This window comes from Tyto alba, unplaced genomic scaffold (assembly GCF_018691265.1).
Source record: "Tyto alba isolate M040663 unplaced genomic scaffold, T.alba_DEE_v4.0 Super-Scaffold_13, whole genome shotgun sequence".
Classification (NCBI taxonomy): Eukaryota; Metazoa; Chordata; class Aves; order Strigiformes; family Tytonidae; genus Tyto; species Tyto alba.
The window spans coordinates 1963371-1979986 of record NW_024881275.1 but is presented as its reverse complement, the minus strand read 5'-3'; the positions used below and the strand labels follow the sequence as shown (position 1 = coordinate 1979986).

Genomic DNA, 16616 nt, shown 5'->3' with positions numbered 1-16616 from the left:
GGGAAAATGCCTACAATGGAAAGTGTTTGAAAAGCTACTGCTTTCACATAATCCATTCTGTAAGAAGACGACTGAGTAGTACTGCAAACTGAAACATCCTTGAGTCAAAATACCTGAGCTGAAATAGATTGGCCTCCTTCTTTGTGTATTTGGGAAGATACCCATAAAATTTTATTTGACGCAATTGATACTAAAGTATTTATCCGTAACATTTAAGATGAGGGACTCCAACTTCAGTTGTTGTTACCCATCATCCCCCAAATCTATGTCAGGATAACAATATCCAGAATCTTATTTAAAAATAATATTACTGTTTCATTAGCAGCTCAGAACATGGATAAACACTGTACTGCTTACTCTACGAAGGTAAAGACCTTCCTGCTCCAGGAAAAAGTAGGTCATATCTTTCAAAGCACATTCATAACTTTTATTGTACACAAAATTAATCAGGAAGCTGAAAGAGGACCATGTCACTAAAGGCATACACACAAAATAGTACGGTAGAATATTCTAAAACAGATGCAAAATGTGGTTACAGATGATTCTTTCTAATTCTTAGTGCTTTATTTTGCTACCTGAGCATTCATTGAGTTGATTATATTAAGCTTTACTTTTTAACTTAATTTTTAAAATTAAGTACATTTAACAGACACCTCAGATGTTTTAAACAACACAGCCCCACAACTTGTACAAAATGCATACAAAGAAGCCCAGATTGCATCAGAACCTTATCAGATTCCATGCAGGTACTGATCCCCAGGGGCACGCCCCTCTCCATCCATAAAGGCAGGATCATAATTACTGCAAGACATCATCAGAGGGGATAAAAAAAAAAGCAACAACAATGTTCCAAAACTTTAAAAAAAAAAACCACCCTCACTATCTAACCATCTTTTCTATGTGTTGAAATTTTCTGCAGCTAAGCTACCGGACCATCTTTTTTATTCTTTCCTAGGAGGTTTGGAGGAGCCTTTTCTTCCCAGTAGAAAAACTAAGAACAGTAAGAGAAACTTCCCATTAAATCTGTTGGAGGACTGGATTTAAATACTACCTTCCTAAACCTCAAACTTGTGTTACTTCAGAAAGAGAAAGGTGACAAATTTGCACTGTTTGGTTTGAAAAAGAGTTAAATAAACCCTTCCTGGTAGGATGCTGTAGAGGAGGCCTGGAGTGCTATAAATGCCAGGGGCTGGGGGGATACTGGGCCAAGGGCTCTAAAGATTCTACCTGCCCTGACAAGCAGCAGTTTACAAGCCAGGCTTAAACCACTCACTCCTACTTAGTTTGGACTTTACACAGGGGAAGGACGACCGTGTAAAGCTTGCATAAAGCTGCTTTATGGCAGTTTCTAGAAAGGATCATCCACCCAACAACAAACCTCACCTCACCCTTGCGAGCAGCCTCGCTGCAGAGGAGGAGGGCTGGAAGGGGCTAACGCAGAGCCCCCCCCTTTACCTCCAGTGCTGGTCCTGAGGAGCCAGGCTTCGGGGGGGACACCGGCGGGGCTCTGCCCGCGTGTACCGGTTTGCAGCGATCTGCTCCCCAGGGCTGATAGCCCGCATGCTCTTTACAAGCCAGAAGTTTGTTTAAAATAGCATTAAAAATAGGTCTACTGCCAAACCCAGCACTTACAGCTGTGCCTCAACACCAACTTCATGAAAAAAATCAAAAGGAAGTACATTACAGCGTCACTATTAGCATAAATGTCTTGTGACGGTATCTCTGAACATTAAAAGAAAGCCAAGACACTTGTAAAATTGATAACTGCTGTCTTCTCTTTAAATTTTCTTTTTTTATGTGGACATACTGTATTAAAAATCCCTAGTCTTATGAGTAGTATCTCAACAAATATAGATGCTGAATGTCACCACAGTAAATACCTCATATTTTTGACACTGATCCAGTACTCTGTTATATAGGAGCAGTAGACAGATTTCATTTAACTGAGCACATGGTGCAGCAAGGATATTTCTCCAGGTTCTATATAGTTTTTCTAAGGCTATGTCAACTGTCATTCTTATGAATCTTTTGTTTCAGAGAATTATTACCTATTCCTAATGAGTTCCTTACTTAAAAGTACTTCAATAAGGATGTCCAGAGGAAAAACAAAACAAAACAAAACATACAACAGCTATATTAAATTAAATCACAGTGCAAGTCAACCTGTATGACATTTGAAATACTATTATCTTTGAGGAATAGTCAGTACAACTCCTTTTTAATATATCGTAAATTACTGGGTTCAAGGAAAACAGTAACCTGAAACAGTATTTTTTCAGTGCTGTAAAATATAATCAGAATTTCCAAAAGAGAATCCACGTGCATCTTCCAAACCCCAAAGTCATAAGAAATTAACTACAATTTTCCCTGAATGCCACACATCTTATATTAACATTTATACAATTGAAAAGTTACAACCAACTAGACAATTAAGATGCATCTACCCTTCTCTACATGCACATGTATATACTTGCATACATACGCACAGAGGCACTTCAGAAAGCAGTACTTTTAATTTGAAAAATGTGAGCTAGAGAAAAAAAATGGCCGAAAAAGAAGTATTTGCGTAGCTGTAAATGGAAAATGATCACACCATAAAACTACCACGAGGAAGTAGAAACAAGGTGAAAAACTACTGTTGGGTAAGTTCTCAATTACCCTCTTGAAGAGAAACAGAAGGACTCGAGGGACATGAATAATGTTTTAAAAATATTAATTACATCAACTGGTAACAAACCAAAGTAACAAATACTTACCTTGATCATCTTTGGTGCTTTAAGATTATTTTATATTGGAGCTCTTGTCAAATCCTAGATAACCTCCCCCAAAATATTTGGTACAAGTAAGGCTAGAAGTGACACCATTTCCAGCAGAAAAGCATTAAAGTATTTCTTTTTATCTGAGAAGGGAGATATTCAAACTCTTGCACATAGTTTATATTTAAAACTCACTCTACTCTCCTGTCTTCATACTTGCATGAAACTACATTTAGAAAAATGAATGAAATGTACAGAAAACCTCATAGGACAACACAAGTAGAGAAGGAAAACATACAGTATGGGATCTGTATCAAAAATAGCTGAATGTTGTTATTTTAAGAAAGGATCTGTTTCACAATAAGGCAGAAAGTCAAATATTGATCTAACATGGTGAGTGCAAATACAATGAACAAAATATGAAATGTCAGCACCGGTAAAAAAGACCAAATTAATGACACTCTTTTGACACTGCTTATATAACCAAAGCCCGTAAACGTTTGACTCAACAAGAGGTACTAATTAATAAACAATGTTTTAACTGGTTAGTAATAACTGTTTTCAGTATTTGCTTGACAATAACAATACTGTATCATTAAAATGAAATCCCAGAATAACTTATTTTTATCATCAGTTAGTATCAGTTGAATATCTGCACTCAGACAGTCCTAAATTCAGTATAAATATCACTGTTCATGAGCCAGGGCTGTCAAGTCTTGAAAATCCTGTATCTGATCTCAACCATGCGTGATGTGGAAGATGCATATTCCACATGAGTAGCTTCTGTATTTCATGGAAAAGCCTCCTGTTATCAGCATTCAGGAACTCATTCCAGAAGACTCAATCATATTACTCCCAACGCTGGGGGAAGAGCTGGGATTCAAAACACAGGCTCAGTTACCGAGCGTCAGCACAAACTCAATCACCTGTGCACTGAAGCACCATGAACACTTTCTGCCTAGATTTTTCAAATGATTTTTAGAGTAAAAAGAACGTTTACTTATTAGCGAAGTATACATGCTCTTAAGGAAAACTTAAAATGGCAGTAACTCCCAAGAAAAAAAACTTTAAAATAAGTGATAATATTTAATCCCTTCACTTTTTTAAGGATTCTTATTCACTGGAAGCAAACAACAGTATAAGACCACAGCACTATCAAGTACAACTCTGTCTTTCACAGCTAAAAGAGCAATTAAAATTAATCACTACCAAAAAAAAAAAATATTGTTTTCCCTCATGTATCAGCAATTATTTACACCCAAGCTTCATTATCTGTTCTACCCTCCAAAGCAATCTGAAGTCTCACTGCCTTTGGCATAATAGAGATGGAGGCTGCATGTAGCACACAATATAACAGGTTAGGCTATCCGCGCCAATCTCTCCCCTTCCTAAGAGGATTAGCACTGCAATATGGTATAACAAATGGTTGTGAATAAGCAAGATGGTACACCTGGACTTCCCCAAAAATAATCATCCAACTGAATAGCCTCAAAGCAAGGTTTACTCTTTAAATGTTGCTGAGATGAAAGGCAACTAAATTCATAATCCCAGAATTAAAAAGGAAAAAAAAATCTAAAACCCACCTATGCCTTGACATGTTTAAAAATTCTTAATATTTTATGACTTTAAAAAAAAAGTTAATCAACATATAAGGGATTTCCACTCTTCTTTTTTTTTTTTTTTTTTCCCCTCAAAAGAAATCACTGGAAATGGAATAACTCCACTTTCGTAATGACATATTTCCCACTATTTGTGTACTTCCACTGTTTAATTCTATGTAGAAGCGTAAGGTTTTTTTAATAAACATATCCTATGCAACTCAACTTTTCTCCAAAGGGAACACAAAGTGAATTGCCTGGGATGGGTGATAATAAAAAAAGCAACACCACTTATTAATTTTGTATAAGTTATCTGCCACCCTAGAGATTCCTTGGAGGGGAAGAACATGTCTGAATTTCACCATACAGCGCCACAGGCACAAAGTGAGAGAAACTAAACAAGCACATCCTGAAGGGAGAGAAAATGCCTGCAGCAGCAAATGACCTACTACATACCTCACTCTCAGATTTTTTGATGTTATAATTTGTTAATTTCAGGAAAAAAAAGACAATTACCCACAGTTTTAGTTTGTTCTAGCAGAATTATTAAACTTTTTAAAGTTTTTGATCAAAAGTGACACATATCGTTCAACAGATCTGTGTATTTTCAAAAGATTACAATCCTGAGTAAATTTGCATGACAAAGTCTTTGCCATATCTATTTCCTTATTACCTGAAGCAGCAATGTGCATTATTAGAACAGTACTAAACTATCTAAGGATGAAGCATATCGAATTTTTATTTCAATTCCTATGCATTAAAGTTAATATTTTCCAGCTCAATGCACAGTAAGCAAAAGATAATTTTATTCAAATATGCATTTCATGGCATGAATAAGGAAGTGTTCATCTCCCCATTGAATTGGTAAGTCTTTTAAGTAATGAATCATTTGAAAAATCAACAGGGTATTGGCAATTTAGTATAATATTAAATACATGCATATACCATATCTATACTGACATACATGTAATACTGTTTCTCTGCTATAATTATAAAGAATGCCATTTACACATTATAATGTATTAAGATTAGTTAGGTGATAGTTTAACCATCTGTACATGTAATAAATAAGACAAAAGACAAGTTTAGTATTTTTAAATATGCACTAAATATTTTTAAATGTTAGTGAGTTAACTTCTTGAAGGGATATAAAAAACACGCACGCCTATTTCTCATTCCTGAATTAATATGCTCCTGAATGAATAGAACAAAGGTGTTGGCTACTGATTTTTGTTCATAAAGTAAAATGAAGCTAATAACTTATGATTTAATATGTCACCTAATGAACAATTAGCAGGTCACCCTATCCTCTATGAAAGCAATTTTATCGTTAAGATTATCCCTGTTAAAATTACATTTAATGAGGAAGAAAAAAGTTTGTGTGCATACCTGTACCACTGAGCATGGTGCCAGTCTCAAAAGTTGGCATTTAACACAATCATTGACGAGATCACCCCAACAGAAAAAGTTGCCAAAAAAACCTATATGAGTTATTTAAAACCTCTGTTCCATGATCAGACAAGCATACTTATAAGATAATCACAGTTTCTCATACACATACAAAAAAAAAAAAAGCCAGCCAAGTTCCCATGCTAAATGGTAATATCCTGCGAAGGCACTGGAGCGTTGTGTGAGCTGAGGTGCTACCCTACCACATCTGTACTCAACCACCCCAGCTTGAAACGTGAGGTAAAAATGCTCTATAGCAAATCAGCTGAGATAAATAGCTACTCCTATGTACTGCTCTCAGATATAAATAACCACAAATCTATGACACTTCTACAAACCCAAATTCTCTGAATCAAAACAATGCTGGATTACAACTTAATTTTCTTCTAAACAGGATTCGTACAAAGTAGCCTGTATGGAGTAAAATCCAGGCCACAAATAGCTACTGCATTTCCAAGTACAGTCATACCAGCATGTATTTACCCATTTCTCTTACAAACGCTACACATATCGCAAATTTAAAATTTATATATTGAAGACCTGTACCACAACAGAAAGAGCCTCATCACAATTTCTGAGAAATTAAAAGGTCACGTTTCCACAGCCAACTTCCCACAGGCAGATCCTCAAAACTTCTACATACAGGAATAGTAGTACATTGCTGAACTGAGTCTAGTTAATACCCCCTTGTTAAAAGTTTTGTTAGAACTCTGCATGCAGAATATTCCCTACCAAATAAACTCATCTGTTCAGTTGGTACAGATCTCATTTTGATATAACCCATCATTTGTACTTCTGAAAAACATCGATTATGTATTGGTTAAAGTCTTCTTCAGTTACTGTCCAGTGTGATGTCAGTAGTTTTACTTACTTTCCTTTAAGAAAAATGAAAAGTGCAAATAAGTAAATAATTAATGATGGGTAAGAAGCTTTTATTCCAAAGACATTCATGCATTATTTATCAATACTTTGCACGGTGTGCATATACTACACTGTGTATTGAAATCACCATTTTTAGTGAGATTTTGCCTTTCAAAATAGCTGTTTTAACAAAAAACATGATACAGAATAGTCAGAAAAACAATAAATTTCTCATAAAACCTGAAATTGTGAAAAGTAATTAATGCAAAGTGAGATGAATTTAATTTCATAGAAAAATTGTTCATCTCTATAGAAATCAATTATCCTATGCACTGGATGTTCATTTAATGGTATTTAGATCTAATTTTTAAAATTAGTTAATGTATATTATGTTTTAAGCTTATTTATTTAAGTTCAAAGTTGCAAATGTTTTCAGTTAGCTAAAATGGCTATCTGCAGAATAAGAGAAAGTTAGCAAATCTGAAGTTATATTTTTACGTAGAATTTTTAATCTGTTACAATTATTAGACTACACAGACAATAACATGCTACAAAATTAATGCATTGCCTTAAATAGATGACATTATTTTTGAAGCAGACTGATTTTGTAATACTGCACACATTTACACAAAAGCTCATAGTTTAAAAAACAAAAGGAAGGGAAAATACAATAGAAGTGCAAACCTGACCTATCTCTAATCTTTTCTTTTCAAACCTAGGCTCCTCAAGAATCTTCAACTAATTATTCCATTTTATTGATGGCATTTTTCCCAAGGGAAGTTATTTAAAAAGTTTAACCCCTGAGCAAGTCATGGCTTCTCCTGCCTTTGAAAGTGTCAAGTGCATTGATTATAACTGCAGGAAGTGTTACCTTCTACCCAGAGAATCTCACCCTGCACAATCTTAAACACTGTCTCTCTCCCAAAACGGCTTTGATTCAGCAATTCAGACCGCTTCAGCTGATATTAAAGGCAGAAGCACCACAGAAAAGGGATCAGCAGTTAAAACGAAATACAAAGAGGAAAAAAAACAGATCTTGGATATAGTACCACAAAGCTTGAGAGAAAAGCAGATTTGAAAAAGACATCAGAGTGACTAAAAAAAGAACAACATGACAGAAATTAAACAAGATTTTTATGTTTGCCTTCTATGCATTTAAACTCATCTCAACCTCTATTGAAATTCCGATCATACCCAAACCCCAAGGCTTTTGACATACTTTCAAAAATCCACACCCCCTCTTACTCTTTTCTACGTCTCCAGAGTCACTGTGAGGTATCCAACAAGTTGAAGGGGGGGGGAAAGGACGAATCCTAATATGCATATGATAAAAAGGCCACTTATATTAAACTTTGTTTCTAAAATGAGTGTGATTATTTTAAATATTCAGTGTGTGTTCTTAACCCCATACTTAGCCAGTGAAAGGAATGCTCAAATGGTTTAGGGAGGAGGGAAGAATATTTTCAAGCCGCATTTATCCAAGTATCTTGAACAGTGATTTTCCTAGGTCAGTGACAAAGTAAGAGTAAACTAACTCAAGGAGCTACAGGGTTCTAAAACACGACAGCCAGCAGAATGAAGGAAGACAAAGCAATCTGTAAGTATCTCTACATTATCCAATTAATGTAGCACATAAAACTCAAAAAATGCAATACGCACAATTAATACAACAGTAACATATATCCTGGAAAGGATGCACTAAATTCCAAAGGGTAATTGGATTTTCAGAACTGCAAGTGGGTTTTTTTGCAGTTCAGTCATGACAGGGCCAGAAGGTAATGATACATCTGCCATGATGCAACAAGCAGACCTGTCTTCTGTCAAGAGTTGAAATCATAAAGGAATAAGCTGTCGTTAGCAACCTCTCTCCAAACAGTAGAGCTGTCATCTCATTGTTTTCCTTTGCTGGCATGGGGGCTGGTGTGGGCTTATATACCCTGTCAGCTCAATATTAGGCTAAGCTTTTAACCTTTTCTTGAAATTCTGACTTAATAATTATTAACTCCTACACAGTTTATTATGTATTATTACGTATTTTGTGATCGATTAGTATTGCTTTCAACTAACTATGCAACTTTTACTTCTATCTGCTTGGTGATCAGTAATGCAAATCAGTATTTGAGAGACTATCAATTCCTCATAAATTTTTTTAGAAGGTTTTAAATATATTGCTTTTTGAATTTTCTTTCCAGAGTATGGTGTATTATGCCAATTATACGTGACAAATTATTTAGTAATATATTGTAATATGTTTACATTTTCAGAAAGATCTTAAAAGACCATCCAACTAACTATGTAACTTAAGTTCTCTTAATATTACCCCCCACAGAAATAGGAGTTCTAAATAAGTGTTTTCCTTATTATAAAGTACTTTACAAGCAGTGTTAGTTCTGTGGTCTAATAGAATGAGCAAAAGCAAATACGTGTACCAGAGTCAAAAAACTAGTATTTGAAAGAAAACAATATAGCACATTATTGTCCATTTTAGTGAAATTTTACTTTCATTAATATATTAGAACGCCCAAATAAGACTATGATTACTCTGGCACTGTTACTGATTATTAAATAAATGAAGTATTTTAACATCTTTCTGCAACAATATACTTAGGAGACATAAACAGTACATAAATATTAGTATTCTGTGCAAGAATTGTAATTGCAGTGAAATGTCAGCTCTGGTTTGTTTGTTTTTTTGTTGTTTTTTTTTTTTTGTTTTTTTTTTTTTTTTGTTGCCAGAGTGTCACTTGCCCATGTTATTGAAATTATGCTAGGCATATAAGTGTAACCTGTAAGACCAAATTTTAAATCTTAGGTTCCTAAAATTTGACCACTAGAACAAGAAGGATGTTGTCTAACATGATATTCTATGCTTAAAAGCAAGATATAAAAGTTTTTCAGTAAGAATTCATGTCTGTAAACAAAGCGTAATTTCTTGAAATGATGTGTAAATATCCACTCATGAAACTGACTGATTTTTACAAAATGAAAAGACCAAAATGTGCTACCATACCAGTTACTAACTAGTAAGGTTACTAAATCACAGAAAAGTTATGGTGGGTAAATTTACTACTGCTACACTGAATGATTTTCTTGTTCCATTCAACTGAGTTACAAAACTAATGACATCTTATTGCAGGATGAAGAAAGTAACCACCCTCACCAATTCTCAGTAAATATTACCAACCTGACAGTTTTATACAAATGAATTACATTAATATCAGTGAATAAATCCAATATTCTGACTAAAAATATTTTTAAGAGCAGAAATTGTTAAGAAAATGCAGTAGGAAAAGTAGGATAAACACAAGAGGAAAACTAAATAATGCTTTGTTTGTTTGTTCATAGAAAGTCAGATTTTTGGGTGCTGTTGCGTTTCTTCTGCAAACCTCATCCAGGTTCTCTGAAGAAGCTGTTTTTCTGGTGCTATTACCCCTTTGTCAAATATTAATTCTCCTTTAAATACTAATAAAAATATCTAAGATATACTAAAGTGTGATGAATTTGAAATCAGATGAAAATTCTTAAATGGTTTTAAAAAGTATTTTTTTTTGAAAAATCAAATCACCAACAGTTGTTGTGGCTGAATTTTATTAGCATCCTTTGGACCATGGCTATCTTAGGTAACAAAGGTGCTGAATTTCCAAAGACGCAGAAAACATCCAGCAGTTTCTTTGTACTCACGCAGTAAGGTGATGTCCTCTTTATTCCCTAGAGGAAAGGTATCAAAGGTAAGAGCATTCCAAAACTTGTCTCAGTGTCCAAACTTAGGTTAACCGAGCTCCTGCTTCCCCAAGGAACAAATTTCCTCCGTGATTAGATCAACTTCAGCTTCCCCCTTGCTCAACACTCAGCGGACTTTAAAGCACAGAACCCACTTCTCCAGCCGCTAACGAAGGAACGCTACCGCGCGGAGCCAACTTCTGCACCCTCCCTGCTCCTTCCTCCGTATCACTAGTACATCTCCCAAACCAATCTTTAGATTACCATCCATGCTGTCGGACGGTAATCTAAACCACAGACTCAACAAGGAACCAGGGAAGAATACATCCTGGTAACCTTCTCCTCATCAAGAGCCTGGTGACCGAGGCCCTCACAGGGAACAGGGCAGCCCCTGAACTACCTAAATGAAACCTGCAACGTAAATCCTTAATTCTTGATACCCCCTCATCACTGAATTAAAGAATTTACCTCTGCCTCTCACCATCTCCTCCTGGTGCTGCTTCGGTCATTGTATATATGACTACACAACTGATCTCCGTCATCGTATACGACTAAATAATAACTGATCTGCAAAGAGCCTGCTTCTATGGACAGTGAATGAGACATTTACGGAAAATGTAGAAGAGACAAATTAAAATTCCTCTTCTAATTTACATTTATTTGTTTATAAATTTTACATCTATATGTTTATAAAAAGTGGAATAGCTTCAGTGTGGTATTGTAAGTGCAACAGACCCTCATTCCCAGAGGACGGACTTGAACTTCAGTCTTTCACACATCAGATGACTGTTTCTGTCAAAAATCAGTATTTTCCACTGCAGAAAGTTTCAGTAGGAAATTTCTATTTTAACAAAACAATAAACCTATGCAATACTTATTTTGTACCACACTTACAGGAAATGACCGTCTTTTTTGTTTGAAATATCTTTGTAATATGTATTTGTTTTATTTTAATTAAGCTTTTGTTACAGTGTTACTGCTTTATATTATCACATTTGCCTTTTTCATACTTGTTTTTTGAAAGTAGGTCTTTTACTACAGTGTTTTAACGTATTTACACATATCTGTCTCTCACATTGTATACACTTTTCTCCCTCCTCCTTTTCCTACAATCTGTTCTCTATCTAGTGGCTTGTTTGTTCTCTTCTTTCATATTTCAAAATCTCTTTTACACTATCAAGTTTGAATTTCTGAATTAACACATTAATCTTACCTCTTCACATAAAACCTCGTAAACTGCTTCCAACACCTATTACACAGAAGACTGAATCTACACAACACAGTTTGATATAAAAGATGGAAGGAGATGCATTACCTACAGGAACTACCCAGATGAAAAGAAAAAACACATTACTAGCTACTCGAATTCCCACCAGGTATTTCTTCTTGGATCTTTTCTTTCCAATGTGTATCAGCCCCAAGCCACTAGAAGCATGATAAATTTTAAGCCTTTAAATTGCTCCCTTATTCCACACATGAAAAGTTTGTTGGTTTGTTTTTTTTTTTTTTTTTTTGAAAGTGTTGTAGCATAGTGAAATAGTTTCTTTTCTTTCCTTAACTCCCTGGTTAGGAGAGCACTATCAGTTCATTCTGCTCCATCCACTGCTCACTCATAACTCCAGCTTTTGCATCCCTGTTTTCAGTTTTTCTAAGAAATTAACCGAAAGTTGCTTGTGGTAGTGTCATCATTCTCCACACAGAAAAAGCAGTAAAGAAAAAGATACGTTTTTGACCTACCTAGAGGAGTTTTTTTGTTTGTTTGTTTGCCTGATTTTATTTTAAGGAACGCATAGGTGACATTTCTGAAACAGTTTCTGCACAAAGGCATTTAAGCACTACTTTTTCAATTTTAATTAAAAAAAAAACCAAACAAAAAAAAGAAAACCTAGTCTCCAGCAAATGTTTTGAACTACCTGCATATGTTTCATACACACAACAGATCACTGGAATTTTCAAATCCCAGATACTATTATCCACTTCAAATTCACACAGTTTATTATATTAGAAAAACAATGCATGTTCTCCTGTCATCAGCCCTGTAATCTTATGCTTTGATAAGGTCTGCTGGTTTCATTCAAGGATGAGACCTCCTCTTAGAAGAAACACTGGAAGATCAAGGAAAATAATTCCTTACATCAAACCGGCAACGTTTTATGAGGAGTTACCACAAATTTCATTCAGACCATTTATTGCCTAGGCCAGTTATTTTCACTTTATAAGAGACAGAAGTGCCTAAATCAACTAGAGGAATGAACACCAGAAAACCGAGAAAAGGATGCAATTTTTATTATTATTAACTGAAACTGGAGTCCTTAATATTCACTCTACCATAATTTCTTGCATTTGGAAGAGCAAGTTATATGACCTGTACATGAAGTAGACATGATATCAGCATGTAACTATCTGTATTCTCTTTTTAGTCATAATATAATAATTCCAAATACCTCCAGTGGGGTTTGACTTCCATAAAATACTGCCTTATCTAACCAGATATACACCCAGTTCCCGCTACAGCAATTACAGGATACAAAAAAATTGTACTTAATATAATACAATTGAATATGATCTAAACTTCATTTTTCATGAAAAAAATAATTGCAAATAGTATGTGTTCTAAACTTGTACTACGTTTACCAGAATTTTAAGATCCACAAAAAAGGAGATTGCTTTTTACAGTAGCTGGAATTACTCAACTAAAGAGAACTACGAATTGAAAAACCATGCTAAGAAAGAAGTCAAAAGAGAAGAGCACAAAGTCTGATACCCTAACATGATCAAATGATTACATCTTAAAGAAAAGATATTTTCTCAACAAACTGGATTTTTTCCTGTTTTTTTTTTTTTTTTTTTTTTTTTTTTTTAAAGATGCATTAAAGAAGCATACAAAATGCAGGAATACATAGTATATTTTTGAGGATAATAACCATTTGAGGGAACAGACATCTGATCTCTGTCACACTGGCACGATAATTCCATAAAATCAATAAAAATAACAAAACAAGAAAAAGAACTATAACTCTCCTCTACTAGAAATAATATCTTAAAGATTATCTGTTAATTTAGAGATAGTATTCCAGTTTTAAATGCTCAGCCTCTCACGTTAGTCAAGACAGCAGCATCTCTAGGAAAGAACAAAAATGCAGGCAATCTGAGCATTGCTACAAAAATTTAAGTACAGCTCTTTGGGTTTCTTGGGAAAGGTTTTGGAACTTCTTCTCTAGAAATTAACCTCCTACACTGATCCTACCACACACCTATATTACACACAATAATCCTAAAGTATTTTTTGCTCTGCCTCTGAGTCTTGATTTAAAATGAACAAAAACTTTACGTTAGCAGAAGGCAAGGATCGCCTTCACAAGACCAGGTTTCTTTTTCACACAAAGTGCAGTCTGGTTCTTTGTTAGTGGATCATACAAAATGAAAATAATTTAATGGCCTAAAGTTTTAATATGTTTTCTTTATTTGCATCATTAAAACAAAAAAAGAAAATGTTTGAGGAGACCTGTTTTCCATACTGAATACTTTAAAGCCAACTGCAAAAAGCTAAACTTCATCTAGCAAAATGTGTAACCATCACAGTGACAACACTGATATTTAGAGTAGGACATTAGCTTAACTTGGTAAATATACTAGAAATACTGAGTCTTAAATAGTCTATTCTACAATTTACTACAGGAAGTTTCACTTAGGTAGCAGGATGCAAGAGATTAATTACACCTACAAAGTTCCAGTGTTAAAAACATTACACAAATTGTGCAGTCTCTCACATTGATGTGAAAGTAACAAAATAGTGTCCATAAAATGTAAATGCTTTTTACTGTCAAGTATTGATAGGTGAATCAGAATGAATCAGTATTCAGTGCAAAACTGAAAAAGACTGTGCCTCTAATAAATTCAGTACAAGCCTAGCAAAAAAGCCTGCTGTTATCATGAAAGCTCATGTTATCATGAGATTACAACAGACGTTGAGTGAGAATACGTACAAATTTAATGAAATGTAAAAGAAAACACTTCAAATCATAACAAATTTCTGTAGTGCCTTCTATTGCATCTCATCGCCTGCTAAGGGCTCTTGTCACATTAGCTGCCATATTAAACTACATGGCAGTACCGCCACAACAACATGACATACAACTAAAATTTTTTTTACTGTAAGAGAAAAACTTGGTTGCATCAGAAAAAAAGTTATGAAAAAAACAAGCCAGTATTCTCATCATAAATAAAATTATCATATAGGGAAATACCGAACACTGATTAATAAATTAAAACCACATATTTAGAGCTCTCCATACACAGGTACACACATACACATGCATATGCACACACAACCGTACATACATCCACTTTCGCTTACCTCAGTAGCTCTCTTTATATATGGTATCTGCGTGCCACTGTCCAGATCTTCATTAATTATAAGTCTCCTAGCCCACTGACCTGCTCTGACCACACCATTACCATGAATTAGAACCAACACCTTGTCAGGATTTGTTAATGCGTCTTCACTCATAAAGATAAAGCTCTTTGGTTCACTCTCTGTTGCATCAACCTGCAATGACAGATGTAACATGCACTTTCATGCATCAATAAAATTTTTAAAAAGAAAATCTGTAGTTATAAAGGTAGCCACCAAACTGATATAAAAGCTTTCACCATCTAACAGCTATTTGTATACTTATTATAAGGATGAATTTGTACCCAGTACTAAATAAAAATTAAGCAAAAGTTAATATCTGTGCAATGTACCTTAGAAACATAAAAATATACTGCAGTTTAGAACAGTAATCCAAGGGAGATATAAATCAAAAAAAGGGGGTAAAAAGTATGCTAAAGCTTTGAAACATAAGTTGTTTACACAAATTTACTGGCAAAAAAGAAAGTCCATAAAAGAAAAATCTGTGTGGGGGGGAAAATAATCAAGTAATTTGTCACCTCTAATATGCCTGAAGCAATAATAAAATTCTTACATAATATGAAAAAATCCTGGAGAGTTCTATCTCAGCCACCTCAATGTAAATACCCAATAAGCCACGTATAAGCCAGTACTGTAAATCTGTCTATTATAAATTTAATAGGATAGGCCTAATAAAATATAGAAATCCAATTTGGGTCTAAATAATTGCTTCATTAAGAGTCCTGCACCTGGGTCAATGCTTGCTGTAGGAACAGACCAACAACCAGCTCTGATATTCAGTAAACCATAATCCAATTCCAAGTTTTGTCCTTACTCCAGAGGGTAAAGCAGCACTTTTTGTTCAATAAAACCAGAAGTTCTATAAAACAGGTCTACACTTGGTTTAGCAAGCCAGGCTCAACGCGAAAGAACCGTGCTGGTATAAACAACATGAGGCCAGGAAAAAAACATGCTGTCTTCTTGTTCTTCCCTTTCTACCATATGAATACTTAGAAAAGGAAGAACGGAACAGGCAAATCTCCCTGTCCTACCGTACTCCACACCCCACGACCCACACAGGTTAATTGTACAGCTGCTAAGAACAACCCTGGATTGTTTTATGCTCTGCGACAGTGATGAAAGGCAAGTTGGGATATAAGCCTTATGCTGAGACAGGAGGAATGGATATTTGGATTCATAGAATCACAGCATGGCTTGGGTTGGAAGGGCCCTCAAAGCCCCCCCAGTGCCCCCCCTGCCCCGGGCAGGGCCCCCTTCCCCCAGCCCAGGGGGCTCCCAGCCCCGTCCAACCTGGCCTTGAACCCTCCCAGGGAGGGGGCAGCCACAGCTGCTCTGGGCACCCTGGGCCAGCGCCTCACCCCCCAAACAGGGAACAATTTCTGCCTCAGAGCTCACCTAAATCTGCCCTCTGTCAGCTTAAAACCATTATCCCTTATCCTATTCCATCACCCCCTGACCCAGAGTTCCCCCCCCCCCCCCCCCTCCTGCCCCCCCTTTAAGCCCTGGGAGGCCACTCTCAGGGTCCCCCCAGAGCCTTCTCTTCTCCAGGCTGAACCCCCCCAACTCTCTCAGCCCGGCCCCCCAGGGGAGCTGCTCCAGCCCCCCCAGCATCTCCGTGGCCTCCTCTGGCCCCGCTCGAGCAGCTCCGGGTCCTTCTGCTGTTGGGGGCCCCCGAGCTGGCCCCAGCACTGCAGGGGGGTCTCCCCAGAGCGGAGCAGAGGGGGACAATCCCCTCCCTGGCCCTGCTGCCCCCCCTGCTCTGGCTGCAGCCCAGGGCACGGGTGGGTTCTGGGCTGCCAGCGCACGGGGCTGCCTCAC

The 16616-nt window shown here is 36.1% G+C and overlaps 1 protein-coding gene across 2 annotated transcripts in view; it reads right to left on the bottom strand.

The window, feature by feature from the left end:
• The window catches only part of FAM172A (family with sequence similarity 172 member A), a 272106-nt gene that overhangs the window by 190968 nt on the left and 64522 nt on the right, over positions 1 to 16616 (bottom strand). For both annotated transcript variants that reach the window (XM_042787776.1, XM_042787777.1), the window contains one exon: positions 14742 to 14933. In XM_042787776.1, the coding sequence (XP_042643710.1) occupies positions 14742 to 14933 (192 nt within the window). The remainder of the gene's footprint in view (positions 1 to 14741; positions 14934 to 16616) is intronic.